The 13,101-nt window shown below is 45.5% G+C and overlaps 1 protein-coding gene across 3 annotated transcripts; it reads left to right on the top strand.

Moving 5' to 3' along the window:
- The first annotated feature begins 602 nt into the window (after nt 1-602).
- adnpb (activity-dependent neuroprotector homeobox b) lies at nt 603-10,709 on the top strand. 3 transcript variants are annotated; one of them, XM_051425392.1, is made up of 5 exons: nt 835-1,298; nt 2,241-2,354; nt 5,086-5,202; nt 6,303-6,395; nt 6,588-10,709. In XM_051425392.1, exons 3-5 carry the CDS (start codon nt 5,095-5,097, stop codon nt 9,582-9,584), a joined length of 3,198 nt encoding a protein of 1,065 aa, XP_051281352.1. In that variant the 5' UTR covers nt 835-1,298; nt 2,241-2,354; nt 5,086-5,094; the 3' UTR covers nt 9,585-10,709. The 3 variants fall into 3 exon arrangements, with proteins under 3 accessions (XP_051281354.1, XP_051281352.1, XP_051281351.1); XM_051425394.1 differs by lacking the exons at nt 835-1,298; nt 2,241-2,354 and adding an exon at nt 603-694; XM_051425391.1 differs by lacking the exon at nt 2,241-2,354.
- Nucleotides 10,710-13,101: the final 2,392 nt, after the last annotated feature.

The following is a 13,101-nucleotide window of genomic DNA, read 5'->3' on the forward strand; positions in this document are numbered from 1 at the left end:
ACCAGGCTTACTGTGTTTTATGCTGGTTTGTGTCTTTGTGTTTATTTGAAGGTTTGTTGGGGAATATGCACCGTAAAGCATCAACTGACACCTTAAGGTGGCTCCTGCTTTATTACGTGATCTTGAGGCCCTGTGTCAAAGTCAAGTCTTTCACTGCATGTTCATAAATCAACATGCTTAATCAAACCATACAGCGAACCTGGAAGACTGGAAGGGGCAGGAATGGGGGGGTGGGGGTTTGGCTCTCTTTGATGAGTGATGATGATGGAAGGAGGGCAGGAATCTACCCCAGCTGATGAAGAACTTTCACCATCACTTTAACCATTTAATTGCAGTGTGACACTGGATTCAGGGCTGATGTACAGTACTGTTCTTGGAGCTGCCCTACACCAGCCACCGTACAGGAAAGTAGTCCCGGTCAGTTTGGTTGAAGTGGACAGCATAGTACAGCGCCACCTACCGTTGGTCCAACCGTTGATCCCAGTCCAGCTGAGTGCTGAGGCTCTGTGTACATCCGACCCTCCGCGGGGGGGGCTGCCAGATGTAGCCAAACCGCGCATGCGCAGAGATCGGAGAGACCCACTCTAGTAGGACGCCCGCTGTCGGCCAGATATCGCAACTACTGCACCGGGTTGTTTACCCCACAGACTCGAGCACAGAAACCAAAGGCCCACCGCAGTTCTTGAGGGGGGAGGTAGGTTCCTTTTTTTTTTTATAGACGTTTGCTTAATTGGCCAAATTGATTGATAGACCAATCAGGAGTTTTAATGAGCAGGACCCGCGAGGATCTCACAATGAGATTATTTATGCTAATCAAGTAGATGTCACTTCCGCCCCTTTTATTTGCGCCATTTTGGATAGGGCAGTTTCCAGGCTGGATGTGTATTGTCTGTCAGAGAGGAGAATGGGTAAAGCGTTATCGGCTGCCAGGCAGTCATAGGCTTACTTTAGGCTATTTATTTGAAAGAGTGTGTACGCCGGTAGTTGTTCCCAACAACAGGACATGTGTCTGCCCTCACCACTACAGACAATGGAGGTTTTAATTGTCTAATGAGTCTCGGAGGCTTGCTGTTCCCGTTTGCCGACCAGAGGGAAAAGGATAGCCCTATTCGGCGAGGGAGAGTCGGGTTTGGAGGATAGACGGACGGCCGGGCGGCTGGTTCTCCCGCACCAAGCTAGTTGTCACCTGAAAGGATATTACCGAGATATCTGGGAAAAAGTGGAAGTGTCTGTACATTGCCTCAGTCACCCTGAGGTGACACATTTCACTCAGACGGGAGCCCTGGATGTGAACGCAGGTAAACTTGTCTGTCATAATGTTGGATATAAGGTAACCCGTCAAAGCGACATAGTTCGCTGTTAGCCGCGGCTACCTGCGGGGATGAGCGATGGGTGGTGGTGAACTACAGCTAAGGTAACTTGGCTGTCGGTAGCGTTATGTTTGTGTAAGTCAGGGGGGCTCAACGTAGCCTCAAGTTGAATGACTTCTCCGGTGGGTTTAGTTTATAATAGCCCCGATATGAAATGCAGGCGAATTCCCTTTGTGGGGAATATTAGGGACACAAATGGCAGCATTACTTCTTCAACAGCCCATGTTGTTGGTGCGAGTTGGCTAGCTTAGCATGCTAACTCAGCGCGGTGGTGTGTCCCCAATTCTTTGTCAGCGGCAGCTGACTGCCAAAGCTATTGATCCGGATACTGCCAGATGTTGATCAGAGATTAGATTCACTGACACCAACGTAACCACACGGCTCGATTTGGCTGCTATGTCCTCTGCTAAAGCTACAGCGACAGATCTTGAGAGTGAACGTCTTCAATACGAGGAATGGTGTGAATATTCAAAGTGTATCTACAGAGAGTTTTGTCTTGGGGACACGCGATACATACTCACAAACACAGGCAGATTGTTGCACAGAATTCATAATCGTTTTCTTACATTATGCAAGTTTTCTTCTGATTAACCAACCCCCCCATAGGTGATCAGAATATGATCAGGGTTCAGGCAGGTGACACCGGGGTTGTGATGCACTCACACCTCGTGGTTTGATCCAGGGGGAGGAGGGCTGTCACTTGATCAGGACAAGTGTCAGGCAGTGATCAACTACACAGACAGCCCTCCACCTTTATTGTTAACAGCTACAGACAGGTGTTGAGCATATAGACAAAACTAACCCCAGTGGACCCCAAACTTTTCTGTTATGGGTGTGAATATGGATGTCACCAGTATGTTCTCCCCTCAGTAAACATCTGGACGTTGAAGGAGAGGTGTAAACGGCAGCAGTCAATCAGAACATAGGTTATCATGTCCCAGTGGAGGGAGGACTGAGTGAGCGTGAGGAAATCTGTGGTTGAAGGTTTGTAGGCCTCCTTGTTTTTTCTTTTTCACCACACAGTAGAAGGGGAAACCTGCTTTCTGCCAGCAGCCCTCAGCCTCCTATTGCCTTTCCTCCCTCTCCTCTTCCTTCTCTCCCTCCCTTCCCTCCCTGCTCAGCCTCTCCTTGGGTTTTTTTCTCTCTCCTTTTCTTCCTCCCACCCCCCCTCCCCTCCGCACCCATCCATCGCCCCCTCTTTCTCTCACCCTATTCCATTTTTTCTTTCCCCCCTCAGCCTCTTCCCCTCCTTCCCTCCCTTCCCTCCCCTCTCCTCTGATCCTGTCTCTCCGACCTCCCCATCCCCTCCCCCCCATCCACTTCCGTCGCTCACTCCCTGTCCTCTCTCCTTTCCTCTCATCTCTCCCCTCGCCCTCCTTCTCTACCCTCGCTCACTTGCTCCCCTCCCCTCTCCCTCTCTCTCTCTCTCTCACTCCCTCCCTCCCCTTCCTCCCAGCTGCCCCCCACTCACACACACTCTCCCTCCCCCTTGCTGATCTCTCTCGCTCCTTCTGTCCCTCCCCTTCCAACATCCCTCCCTCACTCCCTCCCTCCCTCCCTCTCCTCCCTTCCCTCCCCCTCCCCCTCCACTGCAGACATATTGTAGAGGCTGCTGCTGACTCAATAGGAGGCGCCATTCTGTGATGGTATTGCGAGGCAGGGAGGAAAAGGGGGCAGGCAGAGAGTACAGGGAGGCTTACATAATGGAGCTCTCTAGCGCCATCTACAAGTAATGGGAGGAAACAGGAAAGGGAGACAGAGAGGGGAAGTGGGCAAGGATGTGTGTGTCTCTTTCAGACACTCAAGTACTTGCACATTTCTGAATGGAGGACAGACAAGACAGGCGGATGGACAGAAATGTCTCCGGTTCTCTCAGCTCTTCAGTAGACCAGCAGTTGGTGGAACCACTTGCACACATGGTTCCCGCTCTCTGTTTTGTGTTTTCTAGAAGGGGAAAGAAGCTGAGGTGTTCACAGGAATTGTTTGGGACTGTGCTGTTTGTTGTCACGGAGCTGCCTTTATGTCATCATGCATCAGTGACCTTTGACCTCACTACACGAGCTCCGATTTGAATAGAGACATTCGACCAGTGAATTAAACAGCCCCTACTACCTCTGGCAAAAGGTGCCTCTACTAATGCTAAACTTATTGTTAGTAATCGACACAACGGATGAGTGGCTGGTGGTTGTTTTTCTGTTAGAAAGAAAAAAAAAAAAAACAAGGTCAAATCAAAACTTTGACAAATATGATTAATTTTCTCTCTCTTTTTTTTTTGTTCTAGTTCACAGCAGGCACACAATGTCTAAGCTAAGCTGCATTTATTATATATAACATTGAGCACTGGTTTGTGACATTTTAGTTAAAGGTGCCCTGGAAGGAGTTTTTTTTTTATAAACAAACAAAAATTATGTTTACATTCAGTGTTTCTCACCAAAACACACTGTGTGTATGGTGTACGTTGCCTTCCGTGGTGTCTGCCATGTTTCTACAGTAGCCCAGAACGGACAAACCAAACACTAGCTGTAGATAGTGCTGTTTGCGTTTTTGGCGCATTTCACGGCCGTAGTTTCTCCCTCAGGCTTGCAAGGGGAGGGTGAATGGAGATGACACCACATCCTACTCACCGGTCCTTTAAAACATTTGCATATCCCTATTTTTCATTTGAAACGTGCATTGTTTACATCAGTGTTTACAAGCGAGCAGTGTTCTCCTACCCTGCCTTTGCGGGCGCATTGCTCTGCAGTACCATCAGCTGTCAATCAGCGGAATATTGTGAAACCACTGACAGGAATGTATATGGTGTCACCTGTGTGTATGTGCGTCCTTGTGCATGAGCTCAAAAACTCCATGAAAACATATTTGCATGCATAAACCTCATCAGCCTGTTAAGTTCTCTGTTTAAGAATTGAAGCTTTGCCAGCAGGCCTCTTTCACTGGAGACATTTTGATACGTCACAGTAGGAAAAGTGCAAATGTAAATTCTCTATATAATTCCATTTAGCCTCGGGTTCAGGGTTCTGCTATTGTGCATGCTAGCTCTCTGTTACGCTGTCGGCTCCGACGCAGGGTTATACAGCAAGAAACTCAACTTTTGCTGCAGCAGGCCGTGTTGGCCAATCACATTCATTCAAGCGCACATTTCTGATAGATTAATTTGTAACTTGAACACTATATTGCTTTTTTGCTATAGTGCTGTTTACATCACAATCGTCATGGTAAAAGATAAATTAGTTGCCACCGTGATAACTTCAGAGTTGTAAAATCCTCTCTGTGAGTATTATAAACCCTTGTGCAGTTCTTTGGCGTCTGATAAGCATTTAAACGCTTTAAACTGTTACTCAAACTGGACTTTTTTATTGTGTTAGGGATACATAAAACAACATGCCCCCACCACGCAGCCTTCTATGCTGTTTTCGGCCTGAATCCCTGCTAAGAGCATGCTCTTTGGTTTAAGGATCTATTGGTGAATAACTTTCTGAAGAGAACTGTCTAAATGCCAAGAAGCTATTACTTTTACAGAAAGCTGTAGCCATCGGTGTGGTGTATTTCATGTCAGAAAGGTTTTTCTTTTTAGGTGTTATACTAGACAAGTTGAGTCTTGTGAAAGGTGCTTTTCAGCTGTTATTTTCTTTACTTGGGGTTCAATTAACAGGCACCTGTCCAAATTCTACCCTACACCTGTTGATAACATGCTCTATGTGTCTTTTCTATTCAGGTAGGCAGAATGTTCCAGCTCCCTGTCAATAACCTAGGCAGTCTGCGGAAAGCGAGGAAAAATGTCAAGAAGGTCCTGGGAGACATCGGCTTGGAGTTCTGTAGAGATCACCTAGAGGTGAGCGTGCCCAGACCTTGGTATATTTTTTTAATAATGACCACACATTCCACTGTACCTTTTTGTGTTGATAGCTTTGCCTTAAGAGGGATACAGTGCATGCATTCTGCAGAGTTTGCCAAATACCACTTTGATTGACATCATTCATATTCCCAGTATTATTTTTACCACTTGCTGACAATTGTTCTTGTTTGGATACATGCACCCACCCATAGCACTGGTGCACATATGGGAAATTTGTTTTGGTTTAATAATAAGGTCAGTTCAGGAGTTGCTCTTTCATTTGGCTCACTGCAGGAAATAAGGTTCAGCAGTAGGGTGCCCGGCACTGCTGCATAAATCTAGAGAATGTATGATTATAGGTATCTATGAACAGGACTCATAATGTAACACATACAGTATAATGTAATTACCCTGTTGACACCATGTCCTTATTCTGTTATAACTCACACACTGTAGAAGTAAGATGCTCCTCAGGCTTAAAAGCAGAAACCAAAGATTTTTACATAATTCACCATCCTGTTCTTTGGATTTCATAGAGGCCTAGACACAAACATGAAGGCTTATACAGATTTGGTGCGGCTAAATGGAGCTGATGGGGTCTTAAAGGGGACTCTCTGAATTATGTCACACTTCCTGTTTGACAGGTTTTGGTAACATTTCTATTGTCATTCATTTAGACATGAGATCTATGAGCCAGAATCCATATAATTGTTTTTTTTAGACCACAAGTGAAAATATTGACTTATTTTCCAGCCCTTACATAAAGTAAACACTTGTCCCAACTTCCAATCAGCTTTTATTTGACAATGCAGGACATCAGACGTAATTGTTGAATTTGTGCACAACATTAACAAATCTGTTGCTTACAGTTAGCTACTAACTCCTTCTTTTTGTCCCTATGTAACATGTCTCGTCACTGAAGCACATTTTAGTTTGGCATCACTCAGTTGCAAGAAAGCTGTAATAATTCCACCATTTATTCATGCATCCATAGACACATTCTTTGCCATGTGAATGTTTCAAATTATATTCTTCTGATTGATTGTGCTGTTGTTTCATCATTACCAAATATTAATGTTGTTTTCTTTGTTGTTTAGGACTATAAAGACTTTACTCCCCCAGACGTGTATATAAAGCACACTACATGGGAAGATGTGTGCATGTGGGAACCGTCACATACCAAAGTCCAGGTGTGTGACACACACAGATACGCACTCTCACATATAGAGCCTGTTTTTTGCAATAATATTTGAATCTGTTGTTGTTTAAAATTTGTTTTGTTCACATCATTAAAGCAGAAGAAAATGTATAAATGTACAACAGAATTCTTTCAGACAAAGAACTTGTAAAGTCTAAGCTTTTTCCTACCTCTGTGTCTCCAGGACTACAGATCAAAGCCTTTCTGCTGCTCCGGCTGCCTCTTTTCATCCAAGTACTTCTCTGCATACAAGAGCCACTTCCGCAATGTCCACAGCGAGGACTTTGAGAACAACATTTTGCTCAACTGCCCCTACTGCACTTACAATGGCAACAAAAAGACTCTGGAAACACACATCAAACTTTTCCACATGCCTAACAACACCGTGCGGCAGGGCCCTGGTGGAATGGTGGCGGGAGCTGGTGGGATCATGATGAAGGATGGGGTGCTGAAGAGGACCGGGGACAGTGTGGAACAGGCGGTGTACTACTGCAAGAAGTGCACCTACAGGGACCCTTTGTACAATGTAGTGCGAAAGCACATCTACCGGGAACACTTCCAGCAAGTGGCCCAGCCCTACATTGTGAAACCAGGAGAGAAGACAAATGCTCAGAATGGTGGCACAGCAGGAGCCACAGGGAATACAGAGAGTAATAACACAAACAATGTTAACAGTAACCAGATTCACTGCAAGAAGTGTCTGTTTGTTCCAAGGACCTATGAGGCACTTGTTCAACACGTCATTGAGGACCACGAGAGGATCGGCTACCAGGTGACTGCCATGATTGGGCACACCAGTGTGATAGTCCCCCGTCCCAAACCCATCATCATGATCCCCCCCAAAACCCAAGGAGACAAGACCATCATTGGGATGGGCCCTAAAGGTGCAGTAATGGCCACTACCAGGTCTCCTGGCTCACAGCAGCTGGGTCGAGTTGTCATCGCATCAAAGGCGGGCTTCAACTCAAGTCTTCTATCTGGTATCAAACAAGATGCAGTAAGATTAAAGGCTGGGAGCACTCAGCCATTCTCTATTGGCGGCCAGCAGGTGAGGGTTACTTTACCAGGGAATGCCCAGGTTTCTGTGCCCCAGCAGTCACATGCAGCAAAGCAGCTTATTTCTGGTGGCAGCCTGAGGAGCCCAGTTGTGGTCAGTGCCTCTTCCTCACTCAAATCCAACCCTCTGGGCTCACGTGTCCAGGCGGCAGCTACTACCGTAGCCTCTGTCACAGCCAAGAAAAGTGGCTCCTCAGTCCTTGGCACATCCTACACCCAGAAGTGGAAAATCTGCACCATCTGCAATGAGCTCTTTCCAGAGAACGTGTACAGTTCTCATTTTGAGAAAGAACACAAAGCAGAGAAGGTGCCTGCCGTTGCCAACTACATCATGAAGATCCACAACTTCACCAGCAAGTGTCTCTACTGCAACCGCTATCTCCCGAGTGACACATTGTTAAACCACATGTTGATCCATGGTCTGTCTTGCCCACACTGCCGTGCAACCTTCAATGACGTTGAGAAGATGGTGGCCCACATGCGGCTGTCGCACCCGGATGAGAGCGTTGGCCCACGCACAGACTCTCCCTTGACTTTTGACCTCACTCTGCAGCAGGGCAATCCCAAGAATGTCCAGTTGATTGTCACTACCTACAACATGAAAGACGCCCCGGAGGAGTCGGTGGCTTTTCACGCACAGAACAATAACTCCTCTGTCTCTTCAGCCCTGTCTGCCTCCCTAATATCAGGCAAGAGGTTAATGCCTCAGCATCCGCCTAAATCAGCTTCAGGGGCCGCTGACGGTGCACCGACCAAGAGTGCCCCACAGGCATCTGTGCCCTACAAGAGGGATGTGGGCAAGACACTGTGTCCTCTTTGCTTTTCTATCCTCAAGGGCCCAATCTCAGACTCACTGGCCCACCACCTGAGAGAGAGACACCAGGTGATTCAAACGGTCCACCCTGTAGAAAAGAAACTGACCTACAAGTGTATTCACTGCTTGGGAGTTTATACTAGTAACATGACGGCCTCCACCATCACGCTGCACTTGGTGCACTGTCGAGGTGTAGGGAAATCCCAGAATGGACAGGACAGTCGGCCAGCTCATTCTTCTCGAGTCAGCCAGGCCCAGAGCAGTGCTCTCAAAAGGGCCAGCTTTGATAGCTCTGACACTAGCGCGCCCAAACGAAGGAGGCCGGGACCCCCTGGGGAAAGGGCCCACCCACGGGATAGCAACGGTCCGTCTGCATTTGTAGAAAATCCTGACGAACCCGTAGTTCTGGCTCTTGATCCCAAAGGACACGAAAACGAGACGTATGAATCCAGGAAGGCATTTCTAACGCAGTATTTCAATCGAGCACCATATCCGACGCGGCGGGAGGTGGAGAAGCTGGCAGCCAGTCTGTGGCTGTGGAAGTCAGACATCTCCAGTCACTTTGTCAACAGAAGGAGGAAATGCGTACAGGAATGCGAAACCCAGAATGCCAGTGTGTTACTGGGGTTCAGCATGCACGAGCTCAGTAAAGTGAGTCACGAGCTGGCGTTGGCGTTGGATGGTGCATACGAGGTCAGACATAGCAAAAGGCGGACATCTAGGACGCATACAGGGATGTCAGAGCAGGCTCTCCGGAGACACAGGGAGCTTGTAGCTGCTAATGGCGGTGTGGCCCCGCCACGAAAGGGAAAGCCAACTGGGACTGTGGAAGGTACTAAAACAACACTATCTGCCCCCAAACCCAACAGTGCCAGCAGAGACCAAACCAAGACAATCAACAGCACCTTACCACAGAAAATGCCTCTAGACCTTTCCGAACCCATTGCCATTGACTCTGACAGTGACGAGGAAGAGCAGCAGAAGGATAACAGTGAACGGGAGGGAGAGGTGCATCTCCATGGTAACAAACAGCTTACTGGAGCTACGGAGAGAATAGAGCAGAGGACAGGGGCCAAGATTGTTTCAGATCTAGATGATATGTCGGACGACGATGACGATGAGGACGACGAAGATGACGAGGACGAGGACGACGAAGGGGAGCATGTAGAGAATGGCTTTGGGCTCTCAGAGGGCTCAGGAAGACCGGCTGCTAAAGGAAGAGACACTCTGCCCATCATTATTCCCAAGTTTGTACCATCATCTGCAAGAAGCGGGAGAGACGGGGCCCAGCTGGGCAAACAGCAGGTCTGACTGATAAAATCAAAAAGACTCACACAGTCAGAGAGACACTTTAGATTTGATCCACGCCAACAAATCTGCCTCGCCTGAACTGAAGGGACACTGCCCAGTTCCAGTGGGTATCTGTGAAGGAGGGAGCGATAAGGAGAGAACTCTACCTGAGTGAAAGCTCAAAACAAGCCATCCAATGACATTCAAAGGCAGGACTCGACGAGCAGCTAGGATAGACGATTGAAGATTTGTAAACAAAGTTTTAATGTTTCCTCCCCAAATGGGAGGGGAGGTGCAAAGACGACAGTGAAGTTACACCAAACAAATAGAAAAAGTTTTTTGCCTTCTATATACTTTATTACATTGAGATAAGGAGTTATTAATGTTGCTTTAGCCACTGACCTTGTTAAGTGTGGCTTAAAATATTGAGTTGTTGTGAGTTGAAGCTTTTAAGCTGACCAGATAATCCATCATTTTTCATGTAGTTATACTGAGATGGGTAGTGTAAATTTGTACAGTCTTTTAGACATGTTTGGACACATGTTGCCGTACATGTACCCTTAAATATTTGCTATTACCTGTGTGTAAGGTAGCCTCATATGTTCTACATTGATATGCTTACCGATAGGTGTCGCTTTGGTGGCTGGTATTTTCTCGTATGTTTAAGTTTATTTTTTAACAAAAACCTAGTTTTTTTTGCAAAATAATATATCTATATATAAATGAAATAACAGAATTGATTTGTTTTTGCTTTTAACTTGATTAGATTTTATTTTTTTAATTTGATCCTTTTTTATGATTTCTGTTCTGAAAGAATAGTGGCGCAGAGCTATTCTGATTCTCTAACAGTATAAATGAGCATTTTATCATTTTTTGCTGCCTTAGGCTCATCAGCCTTGACTCTAATGTATTGCTTTCTAGTTTTACAATTTGAACTTGATGTTTCTTTGCCCCACAAGACTGGACCGTAACCACCATACTGACATCCACAACAGTAAAAGCATTTCTTTTTGTTTTTGTTTAGTTTTTTCAAAAAAGAGGGTTGTGTTCAATATGTGTTCTTTGAATTGTGCGTATTAGTTTTTATTTTACACTTAAGCATTTATGAACAATAAAGTGCTGTAATTGTGCTTCTCACAGAAATAATGGCCATGCCGGCTTCTTTGTTTAAAGTAAGGAACAGAGGGATTGTGCACAGAAGTGAATCTCGGTACCTGTTGATGCACAGCAATAGTTAGAAAAGCGTGAAACCTGCTTCTTAAAACTGCAGTATGTACTTTATGATTAAACAGCATCACACTCAAAACTCTAGGGATCATAGACTTTAAAACTTCTTCTACACAAGTGGTTAACCATCCTGTTCCAAAGTGTTGGTACTAATTAGCTAGTACAGCTGAGAATGAAGTGCCCTCTTTTTGGATTAAAAAGGGCTACAGGGTACTACTCTGTAGAGGTAAAGATTGTGTGGTTAATGGTGCAAAATGCACTCCTGATGCATCGATGGCTGTTACTGTAGTACAGTGGTTTTCAACCTTTAACTCAGGACCCTAAGAAGAGAGAAATTCTGTTACAGAAAAAAACTTTTGTGAAATACTGGATTGTTTCACCACTTAAGATCAAATCAGATGTAGAAGCTAAGAGGGACGTGACTGATTTAAAAAAAAAAAAAAAAAAAAGCTCTGTGATAGCCATGTACCAAGGCTGGGCCCAGGGTTCGAATCTGACCTGTGACCCTTTGCTGTGGTTCATCCCCTCTCCCCGCCTCCTGTCACTCTTCAGCTGTCACTGTTGATTAAAGGCAATTAAAGCCACACAAAAAAAGACTGATCATAAATGCTTTTCATGAAGTTAAGGAAAGATTTTGGCACAAATAAAATGCAGTTATTTTTTTGCAATGGTCAGCTTAAGATGCCTGTTTTGGTTTTCTGGCTTTCTGCATTTAATGTCTCTAATGTGGGTTACAGGTATCTGTTGTCAGTCGATTAGTGACATCAAAGTGCAATGGTATTTTTTATTTACTGTGCAAGAAAGTAAAGTGTGCATTCTCCAGGTATTAAAAATGATCCTTTCCCTTAAATTAATTGGGTCTTATTTAAGGAAGAGTTAAAATTAGCCAATTGAATATTTCATCTTCCAATCAGGTCTGAAGTATCTTGAAATATCCACATCCATCAGCACATCTTAATGAGATTTTAAATTGCTTTGTAATTTGAGAATAGGGTGGAGAATATTAATTCTGGACTGGATTTTATTCCCAGTTCTTTAAATTTCTAAAAGAAATATATCAATATATTCTCCCTTCATCCTAACATAAATGATGCACACCTTCAGTAAAGCTCTCTGAGTAGCCAAAAATAGTCCCAGGAATAACCAGCATTGCTTGGTAACCAAAATTAAGTTGCCCACCAATTTATTCTTACAAGATCAGAGTGTTATATCTCTGGTGCTGTGCAGAATAATGATCTTGCTGCCAGATGAATCCTTATCCTTGTGTTTCTGACCATAGGAATTACAGGTGAAGGACTCAAAGATGTCATCATAATAACTTGAACTTAGTAGAGTTATGAATTTTGTCTTTAAGTTGGCCATCCTCAAAGCTCCCCCACTGTATACACCACTGCTGTCCAGTTTCCATAACCAATCTGAAATCTTTTTGAGTGAATGTTGTTTGAGCGTCGTCCTTTCTTGGTGCACAATGAGGTGTTTCAAGAAAACATGAAACAGAATATATGATGTGTTTGTCAGGGAGCTACAATATGTCCTCCTGTGTTCTGCTTATACAGCTGCACCAAATGGACCCTGTCTCCATGTTACCAGTGATAAGATGTGGAAAAGCCTTGATTAAAAAGTAGAACAGTACATTATTAACCCTTCGCTGAGGTGCATCATCGGATGAAAGGTACTCTCCCAGAGTAGGGATCAATCAGATCTGAGGTATATGTAGTGAGTCACGCTGCTCTACAAAACCAGGTAAATTGAGTGAGATCAGATGCATGCATTCACTATATGTATTTTTATCTCCAAGTATTTCATTAAAATCCCATCCTCTGTCGCCCTGGGATGAGGAATCTAAAATGGAGGGAAATTACCCCGGTGCAAGAGGGAGGGAGAGAGGGAGGCAAGACTCTCCTTGGCTGGCTAGTCAGTGTTGCTATGCTGTTGTAAGGAGAGAGAGAGAGAGGGAGGGAGGGAGGGAAGGAGTGGTGGGGGAGGCTGAAGGAGAGAGAGAGAGAGAGAGGCCTGGCAGACTGTGGGGGAGGCGGAGGCCTCATCTGCAGTGCTGTGTGTAGAAGGAGCGCTTAACAGCCTTTCAAAGGGGGAAGGGGAGGGGAGGCAAGAGAGAGGGAGACGAAGGGAAGGGGTGGGGAAAGGAGTTGGGGCTGGGGGAGGAAAAAGGGAGTCAGAGAGGGACAGGAGCGAAAGGGAGGAGAAGCAAAGAGGAGGGAGAGTGGCAAGGTAGAAAGAGGGGAGGAAGAGGTAGGGGCAGATGGAGGAGGGGAAGGAGAAGGAGGAGAGACAGAAAGTGGGGAGAGGAAGG

The sequence above is a fragment of the Dicentrarchus labrax genome, unplaced genomic scaffold (assembly GCF_905237075.1).
Source record: "Dicentrarchus labrax unplaced genomic scaffold, dlabrax2021, whole genome shotgun sequence".
Lineage (NCBI taxonomy): Eukaryota > Metazoa > Chordata > Actinopteri > Moronidae > Dicentrarchus > Dicentrarchus labrax.

What these genes read in the sequence shown, in the direction of transcription:
- adnpb (XM_051425394.1), top strand. Translation starts at nt 5,095, where the DNA reads ATGTTCCAGCTCCCTGTCAATAACCTAGGCAGTCTGCGGAAAGCGAGG. An exon ending in TCTGTAGAGATCACCTAGAG is followed by an intron (nt 5,203 to 6,302) that starts GTGAGCGTGCCC and finishes TTTGTTGTTTAG; the next exon opens with GACTATAAAGACTTTACTCC. An exon ending in CGTCACATACCAAAGTCCAG is followed by an intron (nt 6,396 to 6,587) that starts GTGTGTGACACA and finishes CTGTGTCTCCAG; the next exon opens with GACTACAGATCAAAGCCTTT.